General features: G+C 37.8%; 3 protein-coding genes and 1 long non-coding RNA gene across 4 annotated transcripts; 1 reads left to right on the top strand and 3 right to left on the bottom strand.

Annotated features, from left to right (window-relative positions):
• Positions 1-18: 18 nt before the first annotated feature.
• On the bottom strand, positions 19-9,456 carry LOC119078576 (RNA-binding protein 42). The gene is made up of 4 exons (XM_037186152.1): positions 9,284-9,456; positions 8,445-8,955; positions 8,128-8,383; positions 19-211 (listed from the first exon to the last, which is right to left on the bottom strand). The coding sequence occupies exons 1-4, from the start codon at positions 9,322-9,324 to the stop codon at positions 87-89; spliced, it is 933 nt and encodes a 310-aa protein (XP_037042047.1). The 5' UTR covers positions 9,325-9,456; the 3' UTR covers positions 19-86.
• Positions 9,457-13,299: 3,843 nt separating this feature from the next.
• LOC119078567 lies at positions 13,300-21,080 on the top strand. Its single transcript, XM_037186140.1, has 3 exons — positions 13,300-13,691; positions 19,058-19,204; positions 19,266-21,080. The coding sequence occupies exons 1-3, from the start codon at positions 13,504-13,506 to the stop codon at positions 20,992-20,994; spliced, it is 2,064 nt and encodes a 687-aa protein (XP_037042035.1). The 5' UTR covers positions 13,300-13,503; the 3' UTR covers positions 20,995-21,080.
• LOC119078577 (putative methyltransferase DDB_G0268948) lies at positions 21,056-22,440 on the bottom strand. The gene is made up of 3 exons (XM_037186153.1): positions 22,227-22,440; positions 22,048-22,163; positions 21,056-21,830 (listed from the first exon to the last, which is right to left on the bottom strand). The coding sequence occupies exons 1-3, from the start codon at positions 22,411-22,413 to the stop codon at positions 21,303-21,305; spliced, it is 831 nt and encodes a 276-aa protein (XP_037042048.1). The 5' UTR covers positions 22,414-22,440; the 3' UTR covers positions 21,056-21,302.
• Positions 22,441-24,152: 1,712 nt separating this feature from the next.
• Positions 24,153-24,774, bottom strand: LOC119078585. Its single transcript, XR_005088028.1, has 3 exons — positions 24,677-24,774; positions 24,442-24,566; positions 24,153-24,377 (listed from the first exon to the last, which is right to left on the bottom strand). It is a non-coding gene; the product is annotated as an uncharacterized LOC119078585 (long non-coding RNA).
• Between the last annotated feature and the right edge of the window lie 853 nt (positions 24,775-25,627).

Here is a 25,627-nt window from a genome sequence, read left to right as displayed (position 1 = left end):
AATGAAAATGCATTGAACTTGTGAATATTTTCGATTTCTGAACGCGATCTTTATTTCAAATTACTGGTACTGGTGTAAATACAAAATTATGTTTTGTTGAACATTTGCAGCAGTTGTTGTTTCTCCTTTTCCTTGCGCTTAACCACTTCGAAGCTCCGTTGCTTCCATGAACTCTTTCGCAATTTTATTGGCCTACTTCCGACGTATCTTCCTGTAGATGATAGAAATTTGTTACATTAATTTAAAGAGATCGTAAAACAGTTTCATTTAATAAACAAAACCACAAAAGTCGACACAACAACAATGTTATCGTCATCCGAAACGAGAAGAACGCAATAAGATCTAATTTAGAACGAGGTTTTGCTTTCTAAAAATTGATATTGCAGTGTTAAGAGTTAAGAGTAAGAGATTACAACGCTGATGGGACTCATCTATCACTGAATGACGGCTGATCAATGAAATCCGGAGCGTGTTTATTTGCGAAAATTTAACATCGTTTTAGAAGTAGAAAATGGGTTACAATTAATTGACTTGCAATATGCTCATATTGAGTGGAAAAGGATTTTAAAAAATTAGGCAAAAAACTTAAAGGACAATGATTATTGTCCATATTGTAAGAAACGTTTACGTTTACATGAGGCAACTGTAGCGGTTAATTTTGTCTCCATTTAACCTACATTGTCTAGCTGGCCGTTTTTTTTTTTTTGTATGGGTCAGTGTCAGTGCCTGACAATTTGAAAATTCAAAAATTTGACTTGTATGGCACGCCCAACCAGCCAACGATTTTTTCATTTTGGCATCAACTTGGATTTATGATGTGTGACTGTAAAGATGGAGTACCCCTTCTGGCGCTAGATAAGAAACTTCATAGAAAAAATGTTTTTCGTATAGGATAGTATAACAATTTGGCATAGGTTTCAAACCATGGTCTAGAGATGAAAAGTAGAGCTTTCATGTGAATTTTGTTGATCTGAGGCAAAGCCGAGGTCAATAAACACACGAAAACGAGTTTTTTCATTTTTATCCCGAGTTATGTAATGGATTTTACATGCTGAGGGCGTCGAAAGAAGCGCTTGAAACAAGAAAAGTACGATTTTCGACGCATGTATCCTGTAAAATAATTTAAATAATTTCCCGCTCTATAAAAAATGTTGTTGGCAAATTTTCCGCGAACTCTCAAGTTTTTTCCACCACCCTTAGCATTGCTGAACATTATTTGGTGAGTCAGTCGAAAAGTACCGAACTGTACCATCGAAGAGTTTTAACTTTCGTGAATATGATCTCGAGGACTCCTTAGTTAGGAGTCCTAACTGGTTATTCCAACACGCTCTTCTTTATAATTTTGATTGTACGATTAAATCACATCTACATCCAAAAATGCAGTACCGAATAATGGGTGAGAGAGCCAAAAAAATGTGGGCTCCTTATTATATAAACTGAACCTAGTTTTTTCATAATTTCTACAAATACAAAAGCTGTGGAATTCTGAGAAGAACGTCCAGCAGGTTCAAGATTATATGTTCGTTTTGAAGAAGGTTTCGGATGAAGAGGACCATTGTACTGAGAGTCACATTTTATCAAGTTTTTTTTTTCATATGAAAAAATTATAATTTTTGACCTCCCCTTTCCTTAGCTGAGTGAGTAATTTATGAACGGGTGCCCCTTACGCAACTGTACCAAAAACTGGATTGTTTTGTCTTCATAATAGCACACGCCTAACGCACGCCGCTTTTTGTTTTTAATTTTATTCGAAATTGAAGTTCAAAGTCTCACAGTTATCCCGTTGAAAATTGTAGGTAGGAGAGAAGAAAAAAAAAATGCTCAAATCAAACAAATATCACTTGTGACCCATTCCAAAAATAAAATCAAATCAAAACAAACACAAGAATATATCAGACGACGATAGAAGAAATAAATAAATCCAACAGAAAAATTCTGAAATCATATCAAAGTTCCGTAGGTTATAAACTTACAAAACCAACTCCATTTTCAGTTGATATACGACAGTCATGTATGGGTTTTCTCAATCATTCAGTTCATGACTTTCACAAGAATCGGTCATACAATTTGTATAGTGGAATACAGAACATAGTTTTAGTTGTTAAAATCGCTAGCCAACCATCGATGGAATATGTGCAGTGGGCATAGTACATTCCTAGCTAACATTTATATTGTGTGATATTCAAAAAATATTCAATTCAGGCAGATTCAATTTGTGATCAAATCCGGTGATCATGGCTTTGAACTTAGTGGTAAGTTGTCAATTTGTTGAGCTTTACTATTTAAATTCAAGCTTTACTCAAAGTTCCTTCCCTTGGACATTCTTTGTAGGGTAGAGTGCATGCTTTTCTAGTGATTCGTTTTCGTCAAACCAACAGTTAACATAAATTTCAAATATTTTTTTTAATTGGAAGAGAGATATTCGATATTTCACCGTGTTAAATACACCCTTGCTTCAAAATAAAAGTTTTAATTGAAGCTCGGAATATTTAAGCAAGTCTGTGAAAGATCGGTTCGCTTTCCTATAATTCCTAAAACTCTCAACCTTTAGTTGGCTGGTATTCATCTTTTACTACAGATGTTTTTCAGCTGATCCACTTCTCATTCTTACCTTAATTTTACTGACGTCACATGTAATAAGATCTCTAATTATGTTAGTGATAATGCTTGCCGTGTACATCAGGTTACTATTTCGTTGTGAGGAAAAAAATATTTCAGAACATGATAAGCACTGCTGCCAAGGCAATGATTTTTCAGTTAGCTGAATGGAGTTTTATGAGCTTTGAATCAGAATTCACATCAAAATTTACTCGAATTTAGAAAACAAGACAAGAAACCAAGAACAAGAATTATTTTTCAACAAAAATGGTCGTCACACAGTCACAGAATTTCTTTTTAGATGTGAATTCTTCTTCCATTTTATATTCACATACTGTTCTTGCATCTGCATTTATATGACATCCTCCAGCTTATTTCGAATCCTATAAAAACTAAAGTATTTCCTAGATTTGGTTTTTAGCCCCGTACGAAGTACAAAGGGGCTTATAGGATTACGATGCCGTGTGTAATCTGCAATAAAAAATTTTTTTCCCCTGAAAGATAGTCGAAATAGTGAGGCTAAGTTCGAAAATGGGCATATTAAGGGTCGGCCCTTCGTGAGTTAGGGCCACCTAAGTGATTTAAGGTCTTTTGGTGATATTTATGGCAAAACAAACGATGGAAATGAAAATGACATGGCAAGTGATAGGTATTGTCAATACCAATCCAGGAAAAAAAGTTTTTTTAAAAATCGGGTGAGTGGACCGTGAGTTAGGGCCTTAGAAGTGAAATGCTACTAGGGCCCTATCTGTATTTTACATATAACTCGAGCAAATTTCATCCGTTTTTCGTAATTTTTGTTTCATTTGGAAGGTAATCAAAGGCCGAATAGAATGTAGTTGAAAAAAAAAATAATTTGGGTCCTCGGACTAAGGCCACTACTAGGGTATTTATACTCAAAAAAAAAAAAAAATTTAGGGCGATTTGAAATTTTTGTTCCATTTGAAAGGAACGTCGTACGGGGCTTCGTAATTGCACTATGCGCAATTTGTAAGATGTACACATTTCATAATAATTTTACTTTAACTACATTAACCGGCGCAATAGGCTTACGGTCAAAGTAGGGTGACAGACGCACTAGGGTCACGTACGCAATAGATATGCGGGTTTGTACGGGGCTCAGTCGCAGCAAACGCTCCGACTGTTCTGATGGCTCGTTTCATTAACACAAAGAGAAATTATATAACAGTTGGTTGAGTGGCCATAGAGCATGTAAAGCATTTTCAAAATATTCAAGCAATTATGTTCCTTTAAATGTGCCCTTGTGGAATGTGTAGACAAAATAATTACTCGTTACCTACGCTATCATCTATTTTTCAACTTCCTTATTTCAAATGACAAAGAAAATAGTTCTTTGTCAACAAGGGAAGAAAAGTCTCGAATTGCATTTCTAGTGCATTTTCCAGAGAAAAAGTAATTTCCAACTTGTCTCCGGAGTTAAACACAACGTTATTCACAACAAAAGCTTCCGTAAGACTCCGTCCAATATGAAAAATACTATTCGTACCACGGACTAAAAGTCTTTTTTAGCGAATTCGATTCCAGACCTCGCCTTCGGCTCTGTCTGGAAACTTCTCACACGCTAAAAAAGACTTTAAGTCCTAGGTACGAAATGTACTATTTGTGAATTTGGTGTGAAAAACGGTGTGTTGACCTTGGGAAAAAAATCGCAAATCTCATTTCGAATTTGTTGTTTTTGGTGTTTCTGGGCATTTGTGATCAATTTGGGTCTAAACTAAAGATTGCTTCATTATAAAAATATAAAATTGATTAATATTTGACTGTTCCACCTGAGAGTGGAGTGGAGTAGTCATCTATCCTTTAGGAGTACCTTTTATATGTATGTATGTATGTCAACGCTCCTATAATAGCCCTTCTCATGCTGTGAGTTCTTGTTGTTCCTACTTTCGACCGTAAGGAACTCAAAAGTTCCCTGAAGTTATTTATATCCGGAAAATTACTTCCGTTATTCCTTAAAACATTCCGGTCTCTAATAAAAAAAAACGGAGAATTTTTCCACCGGCAAAAAACAAGATTACTCAAATCGTTTGCTTCCAAAATAAATAATGAGCAAAAAATGACTTCTATCAAAATCATATGGCCAGCGCTGTTCAACCCGGAAAACGATGTTCTTGGGTGTTGTCTATTTTTATAATTTTAATTTCCATTTTTTGCGAGTTTGTTTGTTTATTTGTTTGTGACGTGAGAACGCAATTGATAACAATTGGGCAGGTTAAATTTCATTAATTAGCATAATTTCGTATCTTATCGGACGGTTTTGTCGAAAGGTTACACCAGCATAGGATAAGTATCAAGGTCATGCGCCCACCAATCGTATGTAGACCGATAGGATGGACCACTCCACATGTAATTTTTTGTTGTTGGAAGAGACGATGAAAAAAATGTTTTTAATTTACAAACAACAACAAGTTGTTAACATTTACACCCGTTTTTTCTGCCATGATTATTAGTAACTAAAATTGATTAGGACGAAAAAAGTGGATGTTCTGAGTAAAATAACGAAAAAGGTTGAAGTTCATCGAATGAAAAACGTATAATATCGCAAGATTCAACCGTTCACCGTCTGGTATAACGTAACGAATCAGCACGCAACAAAAAAAAAATTGTTTCATAAGACCACATATGACGAACAACGATTTTTTTTTGTCTGCGTTTACGGTATGATTTCTGATAATGACCGCATAACGACGAGCACATCTCAATGTTTTGAAAATGATTCTGTTGTGGATTGGACGACACAAAACAAGAAAAAAATGTGATCGAGAAAATGTTCACTTCCTGAGTCAGTCGCATTTTTCGGAAACTCCGATCGTTGTACTTTGAACGGCGCGACAATTGAAATTGTAAACGCGTACGATCAAAGTATCAATTTTGATAAAATCAAACACAAGGTCTAGGTCTAGCAATTCGCTGACAAGATCATAAAGTTGATTATTGCGCTTTTCTTTGTAAGTTTTTTTTTATTCTGAATCTAATTCATGTAGGAGTCAACTGATAACTCAGAATTCCTAGAATTGATTGACGAGACATTAGGTTTTCAAATTAATTTTTTTCTAATGTTTTGATTTTGCTCACATTGCGTATTTTCATTATTTTGCCCCCTTGCGCCGAAGTTGGTATTGTTTAGGTATCAAGTGATAATAGATAGTAATTGATTTCAAGTCAAGAATTGCAAATTCGTGAAGCGTGTGACATTCACTGGATTCATGGGGAGTCTGCGAATTTTTTTTAAATGGTGAAAGTCCTGTTGCGCACTTCACGTGTCATGAAAAATTGTGCTAATCCAGTCCTGCAACACTCACACATGTTTTTCTCTTTCTATTTCTATATAGACTGATCCAAGAAAACTTTGTCATTTTAACATAACGACTGCGAAAGAAAAAGCACATGAGAATGATGTGTAAACACATACGCAACAAACCTGTAAACAAGTCAAATGCTCAACTCATGCATGAGTAGTTTGATTCTTCTACAGACACGATGTGCAATGTGTCTGAATTTGTTGAATTTGTTAAACCAAAAGCTAAACCGATCATCATTAAATTGGTTAACATAGAATGCTAAATGCACTCATCACATCAACAACGAATCCATGCCATTAGACAGGCATAATGTCGTACGAAATCGAGGTACGTTTTACCACTGTTTCGATCTCTGAGAAACTTAAATATATCTTTCGAACATAACGACGAACTGACCCCAACATTCTCGATTATTTATCCTTTTTATTATCTTCAAAACCGAGCATTATCGAGTGAAATCTTTGACTGAATTCCTATGACGTCTGTATGAGATATGAGATCAGCGTAATATGCAGCAAAGTGTGTGAGGATAAGACTACCGTCTAAATAGTGATAAGAAAATGAAAAGTAGAGGTTTCTTCGTGTGAATGAAACGAGACTTTTCATTCTAATCTCGAGTTCTGTAATACTTAGTGCGGGTCGAAAAACGTTCTTTTCATCGAATTTCATGAACTTTCGACTTCCGTAACGCATAAAATCCATTACAAAACTGGGAATAAAAATGAAAAGTTACGTTTTCGTGTGTTGATTGACCTCGGCTTCGCCTCGAATCAACAAAATTCACACGACTGGACTTTTGTTATACATATGACTGTTGACCGATGGAAGATAATAAGAAATTCCAACAAGAGTTTAGGTTTGCGGTCGAGTTGGACTCTTCTATTTCCTTCCAGATCCAGAGGTAAACACATCGTTTTTCATATGTGTGAGGGGTGATTAACTTGGTTTTCCCACGAAACAAAAACAGCAATTTATAACGTAATTTTTCAAAATTAAAATTTTTGGTCTTTCTTCCCTTTCAAAATAAAAGATGAGAAATGGGCATTTTCTCCCCCTGACTGTCATGAGACGAAGCCTGAACAAAATGTCATTTTCCCTTGACCTTTTGAGAGGAGACAAAGAGTTTAATAGCATCGCATTTATGAAATAGATCTTACATGACTGGTGATAAAAAATAGCATTTTCGTGTAAATTTTATTGATCCGAGGGGTAGCCGAGGTCCATAAGCTCACGAAAATGAGACTTTTCATTTTTATCCCGAGTTATGTAATGGATTTTACATGCTGAGTGTGTCGAAAGTAGTGCTTGAAACATGTACGGGTTTCGCATGTCAAAGATTTTAAATCAATCCGTCAAGTTCGACCGCTGGAATTGCGTTAAACGGAAAAATTTCTCGACAAATTTTTTGTTTTGATTAGAACAAAACTATCGGAATAAAACCGGTCCCGCTTGGTCGACGTTGAAAAAATCAAATATTTTGAAGAACGTTGCAGCGTCGTGATCACATTTCAATTCGCTCAATTGTTTGTGTTGAAGTTCAGTGAAGATCACTTACTCATCATGCCCGTCGGCGTGATTATCGGGTTTTTGTTTTCTATTTACGACAAAAAAAAATTATTTTCAAAAATAGATTTTGTTTACTCCGATTTTTTGCTCGTTTGTGAAAATATTATTGAATTCCACTCTCCGTATTTCGTATCGGGGTTACATTCCTTTCATACTGACATCAAACATGGTCTGCACACAAAGAAGATCTCCCATAATAACATTCCCATTAAGATTGCGAATTAATTAGCTGCAAGTGCAAAGGTAAACTTTTTGTTTATTTTGTTTTACAGATTGCTTCTCTGGCGCTAACTGTGATAATGACGAACGTGAATCGAATCGATATGGCGCCGACGAAAATTGTTTCGAAAGATTACTACCTAACAAGGGCTTGGGGTGAATCGAGCGTACCGTTTACTGTGATATATTCAAACCACGCACGAACCCAACAAAAGAATACACCGATTGCAACCACCACAACCGTCAAACCACCGGTACCTTCAACCCCACAGAATCGTCGGAAAAATACTACAACAACGAAGAGGCCGAGTCAGCTATCCAATCTGTTTGTATCAAATGGATGGGGACCGCTCGGATGAAGAGTACACAAAACGAATGTCGGTCGCGTGAACAAAATAAAGAGTTTTTCTTGTAAACTTACCGTCCATTTCCTTCATGGCGCGTATGAAATCTGCTGGTTCTTTGAAACTGATGAATCCGAATCCCTTACTCTTGCCGGTGCGTTTGTCTCTTATCACTTTGGCTCGAACGAATGACGGATATTTATTGAAAGTCCGAGTTAACAGTTCGTCGTTAACATCATTCCCCAAATCACCGCAAAATATCCGAAAGTCATCATCACCCCAATCGGCAAGCGAATGATCTTCCCATACCTGTCCGCCAGCTGTTCGAATGGTCTACATGAGAAAAATAAATTTTGGTAATTTTGGTCGGCTGACTGGAACCCGTTTCGCTTACCTTTTTGTCTTTTTTTCTCTTTTCGTTGATTTGAAAATTTTGTAGCGCCGATGAAGCCTTCGCAGCCTGGATGGCCGCCTCAGCAATCGGATTTGGACCACTCTTTTCCGCTTTTAATTTCTTCAGCTTTTGTGTCACATCGAATTGGATCGACGAAATATCAATCTGTTGAGTCGGATTCACATGATGGCTCACAATTTCGGCATGGGTGTGTGGCATCGACACGGTCGGTCGATTTGTGTACAGTTTTGGTGCACTGCTCAGCACTACTGGTGTCGGCTCTGAGTTGTACGATTTTTCGGGCATTTCGGCGTGTGCGTGAGGCATAAATGTTGAAATGAAAGCCGGTGGATTTGGTGGTGGAGGAACGGACAATGAGACGTTTGTTGCTGATGGTAGAGATGGCTGATTTTGTAGCTTCTGTTGCACTTGACTGTACGTTGATGATCCGATGATTGGTCGAACTTGATGCGGTACGAATAAGTTGGGGTTTGAGATTTCTGCTTCAAATCTGAAAAGAATTCAATTTGAGAATTAGTCATCGCTGTAAATAATTGAAAAGAGTGACCCTCAAAAAGGACGCTCTCACAAGAAGTTAGACATGAAAGGTCCTATTTAAGAAATGAGAGTCTCCTCATTCCCTTTTTTGTCACAACTTTTCCAACTCAAAGCCATTTAGTTATTGTTTTCATGCTCGCAGTTGGCATTGTGGTGATTCAAGTAATTGTTTTTAGTCTCCGGTGTAAACAGTAAAAGAAAAGTGTTCGGAATCACGCAAACGATTGACATTGACAAAGAGGTTAGAGTAGGAAATTTGTACAGAAAAAAGTTGTACAAACCTGGACATCTCGTCCTCCATATTCTTCCGCTTCTCACCCATTTCTTCTTTTCAATGGATTTCACACAATTTTCGGTTAATTGTAATAGCTTCGACTAAAATTTTCTATTTCTATTTTCTATTTGATCAACACACGGAAAACGTTTCGAACTATCACAAACTGTTAGAAACGTCAAATTGACACTCAGGGCAGTGATGCCAGTTTATTTTATTGACATTCGAAACAGTGGTGACAGAGACATTGATGCCAGTTCAGTGGTGTTAGATCAAAGTAGGCTATTAGTTGCGGTCGCTTTTTCGATTGTGATTTAGAATCTCTGAGCAGAATTTTCATGGAAAACAAAATGAATGATCTTCTCCACTGCTGATAGAAAACAATTTTGACAACTGACGATCGATTATTCACTTTTTTGGGCAGACTCTGCACTGCACTACCAGCTCCATTTCATTTTGTTTTGTTCATATTGATTCATTATTCAACGCACTTATTTATTGCTAATCGATTCATTATAAACGACATTATAAAGTTAGTAGCGGTCAAATTACAATTGTAAAGTGCAATTTTTCAATGACTTTCAAAGCTGCATATGGTACCTAGTCATTGACGAAAACGTTGGTTGAAAGTCAAATTTGATATAAATATTTTGTAATTTAATTATTGGTGGATATGCAATATGCTGTATAGCCTAGCAACCTTCTCTAAGAAGGCAGCACAATATTTTGTTTGCATTTTTTACATATTCAAATTAAGATCTTTCTTATCCATTAGTTTCGTTAACTGAAGAGACCTATAGAAATGTATGCATCTGTGTTTTGTACAAGCAATATGATCCCTTGGATCGTTACTAGTCCCTACTCTCGTCATAGACAAAGCATATTAACACTGAAATAAAGAAGAATTTAGTTTCGTTATGTTGCACACATATTGAATTCGTTTGCGTCAAGTTGCAGGTATTGATGCATTCGATTCAACTTAACAAAAATTTTATTTCTTTCACTTGACGTTTAACATATTATGTAATGAGTGCGTTTAAGAAATTTGATGCCAACCTCCTTCGATGCTGTCATAACCTGTTCCTTAGAACCTTAGTTTAAATAACATTTCCCTAGCAGTCTATTATTTTGACATGAATTGTGAGTGCGTTCATAATGAGTCAGTCTTATCCTTGAAGAATAACGGCATCGCCATTGTAACCAAGGTTCTGAAAGAACAGGTTAAGGCACTCCTGAGTTAATCACGAAGGCAGTGAAACACAAATTTTGACAATTTAAGCATGTTTTGTTAGACACACTCATTACAGATTGTGTGAAATGTAAAATTGTAAATTTTGTTGTAAAAGTATTGTCAAAAAGGAAATGCTCTGAAAAACCAATGGTTTTGTGAGGATATTCTGAAATTTCAAAGATATCTTTTTGGTTGGATTTTCATGGATTTCTATTCGCCTAGTCGGTTGGCCTGTAGAGGCGGTACATTTTTAGCCCCGTACGAAGTACTGGGGGCTTATAAGATTCATATGCCGTTTGTAACATGTTGAATTGGAAGCAGACAATAAGGGCAAAGCATTTGGTTATGTTCATAGACGTCGAATCCGCAATAAAAAAAATGTCCGTCCGTCCATCCGTCCGTCCGTCCGTCCGTCCGTCCGTCTGTGACCCCTCTAGCTTGAGTAAATCACAACCTTTTTTCAAAATTCTTTTTTTCCCCGATTGGTATCGACAAAAGTAAGGTCGAGTTCGAAAATGGGCATGGTAGGGTCGGCCCTTCCAGAGCTAGGGCCCTATAAGTGTTTTTCAGTCTTTCGACGATATCTACCGAAATACGCACGCAATGGCTGCTTGTGATGTATCAAATGAAAGGTACTGACGAGTAGAACAAAGTTGCTGAACATTGTTTTTGGGTAAGATGCAACGTGTGCTTGTTGGGAGGGCTCAAAGGTCGTTACTCGGCCCTAAGTGTTACATAAATCGAGTAAATCTCATCCGATTTTGCTAGATTTAGTTTTTTATTAAAGGTAATTGAATACCGAAAAGAACGTGGCGAAAAAAGTTTCAAATTTGGGCTTTTGGACTAAGGCCGTTACTCGGCCCTAAGTGTTTTTTGCACTTAAATCGAGTAAATCTCATCCGATTTTGCTAGTTTTTGTTTCATTTGAGAGATAATTGAATGCCGAATAGAATGATGGCAAAAAAAGTTTCAAGTTTGGGTCCTTGGACTAAGGCCGCTACTCGGCCCTAAGTGTTTTTCTGCACATAAATCGAGTGAATCTCATCCGATTTTGCTAATTTTTGTTGTATATGGAAGGTAATTGAATACCGAATAGAATGTGGCGAAAAGAGTTTCGAGCTTGGGCCCTTGGAGTAGGGCCGCTCTTCGGCGCTAAGTGTTTTTTGCACATAAATCGAGTAAATCACATCCGATTTTGCTAGTTTCATTTGAGAGATAATTGAATGCCGAATAGAATGGTGGCAAAAAATTTTGGGTTTCTCAAATAATGTCGTAAATTGTTGGTTTTATTTGAGAGGTACTTCGTACGGGCTTTCATAATTGCGCTATGCGCAATTTTAAAAATGAACAGTTTCAGTAAATTTGACCATGCCCAACTTGACTTGCATTTTGGTAACAGACGCATTAGCACACCCGCCCTGAACAGAAATAAAGTTTTACCGAAAATGCACCCAAAAATTGATCGCCGTTCTGAATAGAGGGACCCTAGAGGAGTTCAAAACGATGGTCCGTTAAGCTGGACCAGATGCTTCCCCAGCCCATACAATTTTTTCCTTAGTTGTATGGGTGTGGGGAAGCATCTGGTCCAGCTTAACGGACCATCGTTTTGAACTCCTCTAGGGTCCCTCTATTCAGAACAGCGATCAATTTTTGGGTGCATTTTCGGTAAAACTTTATTTTTGTTCAGGGCGGGTGTGTTAGGGGGTTGTAGATGTATTAGGGTTCCGGGTTTATTACGGCTACGGACGTATTATGGTTACGGACGAAATAGGATTACGGGTCGTACGGGGCTAAGTCGCAGCAAACGCTCCGACTGTTCTGATGCCTTGTTTTATAGTACTTCAATCTCACTGGACTATTTTTTTGTGTAACAACTTCACATTGATTCATTCCCATTCAGCGACAGCAGATTTTTTATGAAGAAAAGTACTAAATTGTATTAGATTTTACCCTTAGTTTCCCAACTCCATTCTCCTATCTGCCCCTCGTTCCGAACTTGAAACAATTTAAATATGTACAGATGGCGACTGACCTTCCTTTCTTGATGACAATATCGCTACTGTATAATGATATTGAATCCGTTAGGATCAAAAGCAGGTCTCTTCCATCTGTCAAAGGGACGTTTTAAACGTCAAACATTAGAAACTCTGTAAAACGGTCGGTAATTTCGTTAATTCTTCCCTATTTATGACACATTTTCTTGAACTGAAAATCCGAAATCATCAAAAGTGGTGTTTCACCAATAATCTATTACAGTAAATTTATTATTCGCGTGACTGTATAGAGCGTTTGCCCTATTGCAGGCAAGGTTCTGAAAGGACAGGTTAAGACACTTTCAAGTTGATCACGAAGGCGGTGTGATCAAAATTTTCCTGTAGCGCCAACTAGGTTTGGAAAATTTTATGTGACGATTTCAACTTAACAAAAAAAATTTTTGTTTTCAAGTTGACTTTTCAAACAATATACAAGTCTGAATTGTCAAGATTTGTGTTTCACCCGCCTTCGTAAGTATCTTAACCTGTTCTTTCAGAACCTTGATTGCAGGTCCACCTTCATTTCTGTCGGTGAAACTTCTATTTCAATTCAATTAGTCAGCTTACACTTCATGCAGGTAATTTAGCAGGTTTCACGCTTATGAAATTTGTGAAATAAATCCGAATAGAACGATGGATACGGGACATTCGGGATCATTGAACAAATGTCAAAATTTTGTGCATCTTGTCAAAAGAGTTTGAAATATTTTCCACTCTCCATAAATTGGCTAGCAACACCCCATTATGTCATCGCACTGCGGTGAGTGCACTCTGTTCACTCTACTGTTGACAAAACATACTACAGAAGTAGGAGAGTTCACATAACCCTTTTGTTTTATATAAACACCAAACAAAACGACGCAAAAGACGAAACTAAGGCTGGGACATAGTTACATAAAGAAAAACATCAGCCGAACCAGCCCATTAAGCATTAAGAAAATGAGCAAACCGGTTTAAATTGCAATGGAAATTGTTGAGAAACAATCGGTGGACGAATTGTTTCGATCGCTAATCGAAGTGATAAATATTCCGTACAAGAACAACACTCACAATTTTATCAAAATCTTCGAGCTCATTTTGAACAAAACTTCATCACCGTCCTCGGTCGAGGATTTTCACATTCTCGACAATTTTGGCACGGCATTAGAACGGTAAGTCACAAAACGAAACTTATTCCATTTGATCAAAGGTTACATAATTCTATAAAATTTGAAGTCCTTCAACCCACTCCACTATTGATTTTGATGCATCGCCACACGATGACAATTGATGGAATCAAAGATATATTGAGGAGCCACTTGAATAAGAAGTGGAATTCGGCTGTGACTGGATTAGCGACACAGATTTTCTTTGTTGAATGCGGACTGAGGCCAGGGTTTATATGGGATATTGGACCGCCAGTTGATTCCCAACTGATGATCAACGTTATGTCCGATTTGCGGCAATCGAAACTGATTTCACTCGATTTGAGGATTGTGCAAATTGCGGACGATTTTTGTATCGTCAATGTGCAATCCTATTGCAGCATAGACTTCAGTGATGTAACTTTCGTGAATGTATCGAGCCCGCTACTCGAACCGCGAATATGTAATTCTCTGGAAGTTACAACCATGGTCACCACTTTCGGTCAACAAATCAAAAATTTACGAAATTCTGACGAACTCTTGCTGGAAGTCCAAATCGATCCGGCATTTTGCATTCCGACATTGTTCGGTCTTGTTGCCGGATTTCCCGTCGTTTATTTCTATGACCCGTCGGCTTCCGATCAGAATTGTCTGGCAAATGTTTTGCTTCGCATACATCAGGTATGTCATCGAAACGGGACGATTCTGTGCGCAGTAAGTTGTCCGGCGAAATTGATCGATGAAACGAGTAGTTTGCGAAGAAAAGTTGAACGGTGGACGGATAGCTTTAGAAGCGATAGTGATTTGGTGTTTAAAGTGTTTCAAGAGACATTGTCGGTCGTAGTTTTATAGAATTATGTAAACCGGAGGTGAATAAATACTGTCCTATTCGATGAAAAGAAAAATGTATTTCACTTTGCTGGGCAGTCGAACCTTTACCCTTACAGACGACATCATATCGCTATAATTAAGAAATCCAATATCCGTCTGTAAACTTGTGAATAACCAGATGGTACTGGTACTTGGTACCAATATCGCTATATTTTTCTAAATTAAGAAACAGGCTCCGACTAAGCTCAGGTTCACTAGAATCTGATCTTAGCCTTTCAAGTTCGGTGCAAACTCAGGTCAATTTCAGGTTGTGCTGAAACTGACCCGAAGTTACCAGACCTAAAATAAAAATTTGAGCCTTATTATGTCATTTAATCTGAGCCTGACCTGATTTAACAGGTTTTCTCATATCAGGTTCAGGTCAAATCTGACCTGTTGCGAGCAGAGTCTATTTTTGGGAAATTGATTTCCTTTTGCTAATATTTTCCGAAATTTGCCAAGACTTTCCAATATTCTGGCAAATTTAAGCAAATTTTTGAAAATCAATTTCTAAAAAATAGACTCTGGTTGCGAGCATTTACTTACGATCGGAAAGTGTAATTCAATGTAATGTACTGTCGGAACTTTGGTAAAAATATAAATTGTGCCTAGATGGCTCAATGGAATGTCCTTCGTACGACATGGTGCGGTTGAATTAATTTTAACTGAGCATTTCGATGCACTTTTGATATTTTTCGATATTATTAGTCAGCTCGTAGCCCTGAACAAGGTTCCACAAAAATTTTTGATTTTCATCCGTATTTTCGGTGACAGTGGTGCATCGTCCATCCTGTCTACAGAGAGAGTGGAGGAAAACTGGTTGTGGTTTCAATCGATAGTGCCTGAAATTCTAATAACAATTGTACAAAAATGTGGTACCCTAAGTGCAAGTGAAGCCGACAGAGACATGCTAAAGTTGAAAAAACGTGATTTTCAAACAGTCATAGAGGCGTGGATACATGAGGGATGAAGCTAATAAATAGTTCTAGCAGTAGAGCAACATTTCCTCTACCAATGACCAAAAAATTATTTTTGGAGACCAACTACATAAAGGCCGACAGTAGCTCAAAGTTTTTCCCTCATATTTGGTAAAATTTGCAGGTTTCAGAGTTACCTGAGACGCACTTATTAAATTTTTTTGTAATTAAAATGGTTAATTCTGAAATGCTGGAAGTCTCTGCTGTTCATCGACACCACACATGCAATGACTCATGTCAACAGTATATCGCCACTTGAATAAGAAGTGGAATTCGGCTGTGACTGGATTAGCGACACAGATTTTCTTTGTTGAATGCGGACTGAGGCCAGGGTTTATATGGGATATTGGACCGCCAGTTGATTCCCAACTGATGATCAACGTTATGTCCGATTTGCGGCAATCGAAACTGATTTCACTCGATTTGAGGATTGTGCAAATTGCGGACGATTTTTGTATCGTCAATGTGCAATCCTATTGCAGCATAGACTTCAGTGATGTAACTTTCGTGAATGTATCGAGCCCGCTACTCGAACCGCGAATATGTAATTCTCTGGAAGTTACAACCATGGTCACCACTTTCGGTCAACAAATCAAAAATTTACGAAATTCTGACGAACTCTTGCTGGAAGTCCAAATCGATCCGGCATTTTGCATTCCGACATTGTTCGGTCTTGTTGCCGGATTTCCCGTCGTTTATTTCTATGACCCGTCGGCTTCCGATCAGAATTGTCTGGCAAATGTTTTGCTTCGCATACATCAGGTATGTCATCGAAACGGGACGATTCTGTGCGCAGTAAGTTGTCCGGCGAAATTGATCGATGAAACGAGTAGTTTGCGAAGAAAAGTTGAACGGTGGACGGATAGCTTTAGAAGCGATAGTGATTTGGTGTTTAAAGTGTTTCAAGAGACATTGTCGGTCGTAGTTTTATAGAATTATGTAAACCGGAGGTGAATAAATACTGTCCTATTCGATGAAAAGAAAAATGTATTTCACTTTGCTGGGCAGTCGAACCTTTACCCTTACAGACGACATCATATCGCTATAATTAAGAAATCCAATATCCGTCTGTAAACTTGTGAATAACCAGATGGTACTGGTACTTGGTACCAATATCGCTATATTTTTCTAAATTAAGAAACAGGCTCCGACTAAGCTCAGGTTCACTAGAATCTGATCTTAGCCTTTCAAGTTCGGTGCAAACTCAGGTCAATTTCAGGTTGTGCTGAAACTGACCCGAAGTTACCAGACCTAAAATAAAAATTTGAGCCTTATTATGTCATTTAATCTGAGCCTGACCTGATTTAACAGGTTTTCTCATATCAGGTTCAGGTCAAATCTGACCTGTTGCGAGCAGAGTCTATTTTTGGGAAATTGATTTCCTTTTGCTAATATTTTCCGAAATTTGCCAAGACTTTCCAATATTCTGGCAAATTTAAGCAAATTTTTGAAAATCAATTTCTAAAAAATAGACTCTGGTTGCGAGCATTTACTTACGATCGGAAAGTGTAATTCAATGTAATGTACTGTCGGAACTTTGGTAAAAATATAAATTGTGCCTAGATGGCTCAATGGAATGTCCTTCGTACGACATGGTGCGGTTGAATTAATTTTAACTGAGCATTTCGATGCACTTTTGATATTTTTCGATATTATTAGTCAGCTCGTAGCCCTGAACAAGGTTCCACAAAAATTTTTGATTTTCATCCGTATTTTCGGTGACAGTGGTGCATCGTCCATCCTGTCTACAGAGAGAGTGGAGGAAAACTGGTTGTGGTTTCAATCGATAGTGCCTGAAATTCTAATAACAATTGTACAAAAATGTGGTACCCTAAGTGCAAGTGAAGCCGACAGAGACATGCTAAAGTTGAAAAAACGTGATTTTCAAACAGTCATAGAGGCGTGGATACATGAGGGATGAAGCTAATAAATAGTTCTAGCAGTAGAGCAACATTTCCTCTACCAATGACCAAAAAATTATTTTTGGAGACCAACTACATAAAGGCCGACAGTAGCTCAAAGTTTTTCCCTCATATTTGGTAAAATTTGCAGGTTTCAGAGGTACCTGAGACGCACTTATTAAATTTTATTGTAAATAAAATGGTTAATTCTGAAATTCTGGAAGTCTTAGCTGTCTATCGACACCACACATGCAATGACTCATGTCAACAGTGCCGATATACTGTTGACATGAGTCATTGCATGTGTGGTGTCGATGAACAGCAGAGACTTCCAGCATTTCAGAATTAACCATTTTAATTACAAAAAAATTTAATAAGTGCGTCTCAGGTAACTCTGAAACCTGCAAATTTTACCAAATATGAGGGAAAAACTTTGAGCTACTGTCGGCCTTTATGTAGTTGGTCTCCAAAAATAATTTTTTGGTCATTGGTAGAGGAAATGTTGCTCTACTGCTAGAACTATTTATTAGCTTCATCCCTCATGTATCCACGCCTCTATGACTGTTTGAAAATCACGTTTTTTCAACTTTAGCATGTCTCTGTCGGCTTCACTTGCACTTAGGGTACCACATTTTTGTACAATTGTTATTAGAATTTCAGGCACTATCGATTGAAACCACAACCAGTTTTCCTCCACTCTCTCTGTAGACAGGATGGACGATGCACCACTGTCACCGAAAATACGGATGAAAATCAAAAATTTTTGTGGAACCTTGTTCAGGGCTCCGAGCTGACTAATAATATCGAAAAATATCAAAAGTGCATCGAAATGCTCAGTTAAAATTAATTCAACCGCACCGTGACGATAGATGTACAACCTCAACCGCGAATAGCATCATTTCGTTCTGCAGCCACACATTGCTTATCTATCTCGTGACAGTGATTTCCACTTCTACAATTGCTTAGAGGGATTCTTTTGAAAATCCACCTATCAAAATCGGACCCATTTCGTCTGGGATGGATATATACATGGTCTGAAAGGTCTTTGCCAGTAGACCTCAAAACAGGCCTCACACAGTCTCGAGCCACACCTGGTTGCTGGTGGAAGATCTCCGAAGTTGGAAAAGTAGTGTTTTTTATCCGAATTTTTTGGCCGTTATAAATAATCGTTCCGGTGAGAGTGGGCTCGTTGGAAAGCTGAGCTTAAGTACTTTCGGGTCATGTCTAGTTTGATTCGATTCATTGAAATATGTTTGCAAATATTTGCAAGAAAAATTTTCAAAATCTGTGTGAACTTTAGACAGGTCTGGGCTGGTACTGGTGACGCTTAATGTGAACCTAATAACATCATTTGTTTAGGAGTCATTCAAATAACGCGCATGCTATCTCGGCGGGTCAGGATTAGAGATCCATAAATTCGTGAATTTTTTCCCCAAGAAGGGGTCTAAAATCCGTATTTTTACCGTGCGCACTATTTGAATGTCCCTCTAAAAAGTTAAAGTATCGCCTGTGCTCGATCAATACATAAAAGAAAACTTACCACAGATCTTCGCTTTTTCTAATCGTCCTTATTAGTAACAGATGGCTAGCCGTGTTCTCGCTAATGTCTCGTACAATTCATACAGCTTTTCCATGTACATTTCAGATCTGGCAAACTTCTGGAAGCATTGTGCTGCTTTGAGGAAATTCTGAAGTTGAACTCCAATTACCTGAAGTCTTACCAAAATTTGGACAATGTTAAAAATCAACTGGTTGAACGATGGCACTTCCGTATGTTAAACGATGTTCACAGGTAAGATTTATCGAATGACGAAATCTTGTTCGGATTACACTGAAAGTCGTTTCATTCGCAGAAATTCCGTGTACCGAAATGCAATCGGTACTGCAATCGCGAGCGGACGTTCGAAGGTGTTGGACATTGGAACGGGTACAGGACTACTATCCCTCTATTCGGCATACAACGGCGGAAATGACATAAAAGCTTGCGATGATGCGAAAATAATGATTGACCTGGCCAGCGAAGTGTTCAAATTGAATAAGTTCGACGACAAAATTTCATTAATCAACAAATATTCGCATGATCTGACGGAAGATATGATCGGTGGTCGAGTGGACTTGGTGGTGACAGAGACATTGGACAGTGGAGTGTTCGGCGAAGGAATCCTACAGACGCTGATCCATGCGAAAGAGCATTTATTACAGCCCGACGGTTTAATCATACCGAGTCGGGTCAAATTGTACATCGCTGGATTCGAATGCAAAACGATAGCCTCGGAGAATGTGTGCATCAATAGCAGTTTTTCGGACTTAATTTATTTGAAGGGACATCGGCTAGTCGCATTCAACGACGAACCGTATGACACGGAAAATGTGCGACAATTGAAAGACTTTAAAATCATTACCAAAATCGAAGAAGCTTTCGAATGCAATTTCAACGATCTGGACGACATGAAAAAGTGTCTGAACGGTAGCACGGAAACGAAGGTGCGCATCGAATTCGAGAGAAACGGCCTGTTGGACGGATTTGTGATGTGGTTTGCGCTGTGTCTGGACGAAAACAATATCGCCGAATCGAAGCCGTGCATCAACAGCTGCTGGGATCAGACCATTTTCAAGCTGAATCACCGTTTCGCTAACATGGAAAAGCTAAAGTATTTGAACGTGACGGTGTCGTGTCGAGAGGGAATCTTAAATCTCAGCCATTACTACAACTACACCGGCAAAACGTTTCCGGTGAGTCGGGAAATCATCAAATTCATCAACGACACCGCATACCTGAACAAATTGGAATTCGATTTTTTCAACGGAATGAAAGAGACGCATATCAAGCGTTTTGACAATGTGTTGGACTTCTCACCGTTCCCGTACATTGGGATCAGTTTGTTGAAGGAAAAACGTGCCAAAAAATTGTACTGCTCAAGTGAAGCGTTATCGTTCGTGTCGTTCGTTGCCGCCTGTAATTGTATCGATCGCGAGAACATTGTATTCATCGGCGATCCCGTTGACGTGCTACTCATACCGGACATGTTTGATCTGATGATCCTATCGCTGGTCGAACCGCTCGGATGCGTCAACTCGACTCAGATCGCAAACTATGACATTCTGAAGACCAATAAACTGAAATCGAACGGATGCATTATACCGAATAAAGTTGAACTCTGGACTGAACTGATCCATTCGCAATGGTTGAATGAGGTGGGCAAAATTGTCAATCCGGAAATGACTGATCTGCACATCACCGAACTGATGAACGAATTTTCGACCACCAATCAACTGAATCTGCAGAGTTTCGAGCACGAGAAACTGTCGAATCCGTTTCAGTTGGCCGACATTCAGCTGAACGATCAATTCTATACGCGACTGATCAAATTGCAAATCAAACCGACGAACAAGGCGATCAATGGCATTTTGTATTTTTATAAAATTTATGTTACACAAGACTCGGAGCCGATATCGACGCGACGGAGCTATTCGTACATAAAGCGGGCGTGCTTCACATTCGACGATTTCAAATGTGTTAATTCTAAGGCAACGGTGCAGTTTGTACAAAATAATGGTGTCATTAGATGTTGTTTGCGATGAGTGACTCGGATGGGTATGTGAGGCGCGGTGTTATATTAATATTCAATCAACAAAAACTTAATTCAATAAATGAAACTGTAAACTCAGATGAATTTCATTCGTCATTTATTCACAACGACTAGAGAGGAGCGGGTCGAGTATTTCCGAAACCCAATTCGACCCGAATCCAGCCCGAATCAAATTTTCGAAACCCGGCCCGCTTTACAGTTTTGAAACCCGAGAACCCAAAACCTAAAATTAAGTCAAGTCATGCTTGGTCATTCTACCAAGTTCGATTAACCCCCCGCTCATCTCTAAGCAACGACAAATTATTTCCTTGCCATTAACACATAGAACGGTGTCTCAAGAGTGAATTGGCCATCCGTAACATCCTTACCTGTTTTGCTTTTAATTCTGCTCTCAATATCACCAATCAATCTCTTCGCCGATTCCGATTCGTCCTGAACACAACGTCCGTACGATGACCACGACTTGATGTACCCAATGATATGTGATCCGGTCACACCGTCAGCATAAATTTTCGTTTCCCTGCGCTGGACATCATTGAATGGCAACACCACATCAGCATAACCATTATCGACAATTTTCAATTTTTCGTCGACGAAAGCATTCAACGGCGGACTGGTGAATGAATTGCGTATCAGGTTTCTGATTTCGTTGTCGCTATGTACAATTAATGGTCGAATGTAAGTGATCAGAGCGAGTACCCCGCCCGGTTTCAATAGACGATTGACTTCGGTGTAGAAGTTTTCGAAATCGAACCAATGGAAGCACTGAGAACAAGTAATTAAGTCCAGGGAATGGTCAGGCAGAGGAATCTGTTCAGCTGGCGACACCTACAATTAATTAAGGTCTTAATGTATGTGATCTGTTATCAATCAACAACAAACATAAGCGATAAGCTCTGACCACAGTTTCCTTAAGCAGCACAGCTTCTGTTTAAAATTTGTAGCGACAGATTTTGTATCAAACACCCAGGCTACAATTTAAACAAACGAAGTACCAGACTTAACAACTATGAAAAATAACCAATGAGAATAGCATAGTGCATACCGAGTAGGAAACATTACTATGCTGGTTATCTCTATTGGCTTGATTGATCTGACTCTCAGCAACATCAAAGCCATGAACATTTTGAAAGTAATCGGCCAACAGCACGGTACACTGACCTATCAAATGAAAATTCGAATGGTCAACTTTGGCAAAAAAGAAACATGTTTCTTCGGTAATACCAGTTCCGCAGCCAATATCAGCTGCGGCTGAAAATTTTCCATTTTTCTTGGTGATCTGTTCACTCAAATATTCCACAATCCACTGAATACATTGTTTGGGGGTCTTGGGTCGAAATTTCGTATAGTCATTACTGTGATCTTCGCCCTCGAAGAATTTATGATGGTCCGGCTGGTGTTGACAATCCATTGAACACTCTATTACTAGATTGGATATGAAAGAACGCAATGTGAACATCGTATGTTAATTAAAAGAAGACAGCAACATTATCAGTTTTTGCGCATTAGCGACTTACGATTAGAATTATTTTATTTACGCCGAAAAGTATGTGGCTCAACGATTGAAAGTATCATAGAAAACCGCGGTGAAAATTTATTTAAAAAAACAACTTCAAAAGGTGATATCTCGCACCTGGCGAATGTTTATGTTTAGATCAGTGGATGCCCTGATACAGACTTAACCTAGCTTCACAATGATACTCCATTTGCCATAGTAGTGACAGGTTTAGGACACTTTTTTGGGTACAAAGTGAATAGCGTCCCTATACACGAAAATCAAACATTAATTTTATAAAATTACTCGAATTAGGCTGTTTTTGATGTCTGCATCCACTGATCTAAACATGAACATTCGCCAGGTGCGAGATATCACCTTTTTAAGTTCATCAAAATTTCCGGCCTTTGACTGAAACATTTTTTTTTGTTATTTTCGAACAAGGTACAGGAGGGCATGGAAGATGTTTGTGCTTGCCTCGTATCTCCTGGACAATACCTATCCAATGAACCCCCAAACATGTGTGACCATAGCCTGTAGCGGCAGTAAATCACGTACAAAAAACACCAATTTTCGACTCTTGGTGGAAGTTCCCCAGCCAATACAAGAAATTAAAATTAAACGACTGCGATTTTTGACTATTGGGGCCAAGGGCTATCTGGGTATATAAACAAAGTGTCGCCAAAAATAGCTCCGATGGACTTTCAAAAAATCCCTCATGATAATATTTATGAAGTAAAATATCTTGCTTCCAAATTGAAGAGATTTACATCTAACAACGCACTACAAGACCAGGGAAAAAAACAATTGTATTAACTACCATTTGGCCCCTTGTTTTGTATTTTGTGTTGAACAAAAATTAGGAAAATTAAATTTGCTTGAGTTATATGAAAAATAGACTAAGGGCCTAAGAGTAATTATACCTAGAGAGGTAATTTCGAACAAAATTACGTAAAATATGTGGTCCCAACATGAAATACGAAATGTTTATTAGTATGTGTCTTTGCCCAAGGCTGTAAAGTTTACAGCCTTGGGTTTGCCCTCTTAATTAAGAGGGTAAAATGAACTATCGAAAGCGAAAAAGTGTTATCGCATACTTGTATTGGTGTAAAATTATACGAAATGAGTATCTTATACAAACTGATGTTGAAAAAACATTTAGTCGTACAAATTTCCTATAATTACTCTAAGCCTAGGGCCGAGTAGCGGTCTTTTATGTGAAAGTTTTCATTTGTCTTAGTTCATTAACTTCCCTGCTGAAAAGCTATGAGTCCTTACATAACCCAATCTTTTCCTTGTCATTGTGTAATGTAATAAATTCCTATATATATATATACATTTAAATAAACAATTTACTGATGACTATACCAGTATATAGCTCAATATAGATATATAACGTGCTAAGATGCTTGAAACACCTCACACACATAGCCAATCACTGCTCTTACATTGTAAGTATCATTTTCACCGATTTTTATCGTTTTTACAAAACAAATGTAAAATACCGCTGCCTGCATTTACACCAAACAGAATGCATTTTTATTTATTTAAAATAGTGAAGGAAACAAATAAATTTGTACAAAAGCATGTACAACATAAATAACCACTGAATTGTTTCATCTTTTGCTGTTGTTTTAGAGAAATGATAAAAGAAATTTTTCAATTAAGAGGTTTATTCAAACATAAAATACAAGATGTTGAGTCCAGAAATCTGTTCCATTTATCGCTTTATTGACAACATTCGAATTTTTTATATTGGTTCATCGAACATCTCATTTTTCTGCCCGGTTTCATCCAGCCACTTCCGTACTCTCTGTGACATTCGCTTATATGATGTCTGATTGATCCGTAACAACCTGCTGTCCACTTGCATCCAGGTCCTCGAAGTAAAATAAATCAATAACGTTTCCCTTTCGATTGTATTGGTTTTATCAAAATACTTACTTGGAATTGCTAGTCCCATCCACAATTATCTTTCTTAGTGCGTCCGGTATAATAGCCCATTCCATATTGCTGGCATGCCACCTGTCCATTGTATAGGAGACCTACGCATGGTGTATATTGGCAGTCTGTTGTCGGGAAGAAGATAAAATTATTGCTTTTTAACAACAACAAAAAATCTCTGCCTCAAAGTTACGTAGACGAACGACCATATTATTCAAAAAATATATTCTCTTACCGTCTTGTGATTTAATTACGGCAACGCAACCGAACAACACAAGAATGATTGTAAGCTTCATTCTGACAAATTAAATGGTATGTTAAGTGCAGTTCTCAAACTGTTTATGTCAATAAATGAATCTCCGACCTACTTTTATATTGTGAGGCAGAAGCTGGAATGTAAAAAATGTAAAATAGGTCAACATTCTCAATTTGCACCGAAAGCCGTTTGCGTTTTGATAGTTTTATTTTAGACCGGTACGATGTGCAGTGCACACTAATAAGTTTAAGGTGTAACAAGTTTTGACCAATCTTGTGAATTCTTTCTTCCTGAAAGTTGAATATTGTTTCTGTCTTTTTATTTGCAGCTTTCATTATTGAGTTGACATTCGCTTTTCAACATTCGATTTTTTTTTAATAACAGTTTTTGAACGAATCGGTTTGAGCTCTGTAAGATGTTTGATGTATAGTCTTACGGGTCCTTGTAGCTGACAGTTAATTTTAACTTAAATAAATGCAGTAAAACGTAATCTCGAAACGAATCTCGAAAAAAGAAATTATCGCCAATCCGAGGGGTTAGCAACTATTTTTCCTTCTGATTTCTTTCGATTTTTACTGATTTTTCTTGATTTTTTTTCTGATTTTGTTGATTTTTTGGATTCTGATTTTTTTAAAAGATCGTGCTTTTTATCATATTTAAGGATTGTATTTTACTAACTAGCACAAATCTCGACGAATAAGTTCTTCCTAATATGATTTTTGAAAGAGAAAAAATGTTTTCCGACATTTGTGATTTTTATTTGTGGTTTATCACGCCATTTTTATTATATTTAAACTTTAAATTTTAAATAATGTGCAGAAAAATGTCACTAATCGACAATTATGCTGGATTTTCCTTTGGCGTGAAAAAGGGATTGCAATGAAAGACATTTTTTTCACATTTTTTTACAGATGTGAAACAAATGCGAAT

The sequence above is a fragment of the Bradysia coprophila genome, unplaced genomic scaffold, assembly GCF_014529535.1.
Source record: "Bradysia coprophila strain Holo2 unplaced genomic scaffold, BU_Bcop_v1 contig_297, whole genome shotgun sequence".
Classification (NCBI taxonomy): Eukaryota; Metazoa; Arthropoda; class Insecta; order Diptera; family Sciaridae; genus Bradysia; species Bradysia coprophila.
The sequence above is the reverse complement of the archived record's forward strand: the minus strand, read 5'-3'. Positions and strand labels throughout refer to the sequence as shown.

Excerpts from the sequence above, each read along its gene's own strand:
- LOC119078576 (XM_037186152.1), bottom strand. The coding sequence starts at position 9,324 with ATGGGTGAGAAGCGGAAGAATATGGAGGACGAGATGTCCAG. Across the intron at positions 8,956-9,283 it reads ATGGAGGACGAGATGTCCAG|ATTTGAAGCAGAAATCTCAA; the intron begins GTTTGTACAACT and ends AATTCTTTTCAG. Across the intron at positions 212-8,127 it reads CGCCATGAAGGAAATGGACG|GAAGATACGTCGGAAGTAGG; the intron begins GTAAGTTTACAA and ends TATCATCTACAG.
- LOC119078577 (XM_037186153.1), bottom strand. The coding sequence starts at position 22,413 with ATGGATTGTCAACACCAGCCGGACCATCATAAATTCTTCGAGGGCGAA. Across the intron at positions 22,164-22,226 it reads TGATATTGGCTGCGGAACTG|GTCAGTGTACCGTGCTGTTG; the intron begins GTATTACCGAAG and ends TTCATTTGATAG. Across the intron at positions 21,831-22,047 it reads ATAGTAATGTTTCCTACTCG|GTGTCGCCAGCTGAACAGAT; the intron begins GTATGCACTATG and ends AATTAATTGTAG.
- LOC119078567 (XM_037186140.1), top strand. The coding sequence starts at position 13,504 with ATGGAAATTGTTGAGAAACAATCGGTGGACGAATTGTTTCGATCGCTA. Across the intron at positions 13,692-19,057 it reads TTTGGCACGGCATTAGAACG|ATCTGGCAAACTTCTGGAAG; the intron begins GTAAGTCACAAA and ends TGTACATTTCAG. Across the intron at positions 19,205-19,265 it reads ATGTTAAACGATGTTCACAG|AAATTCCGTGTACCGAAATG; the intron begins GTAAGATTTATC and ends TTTCATTCGCAG.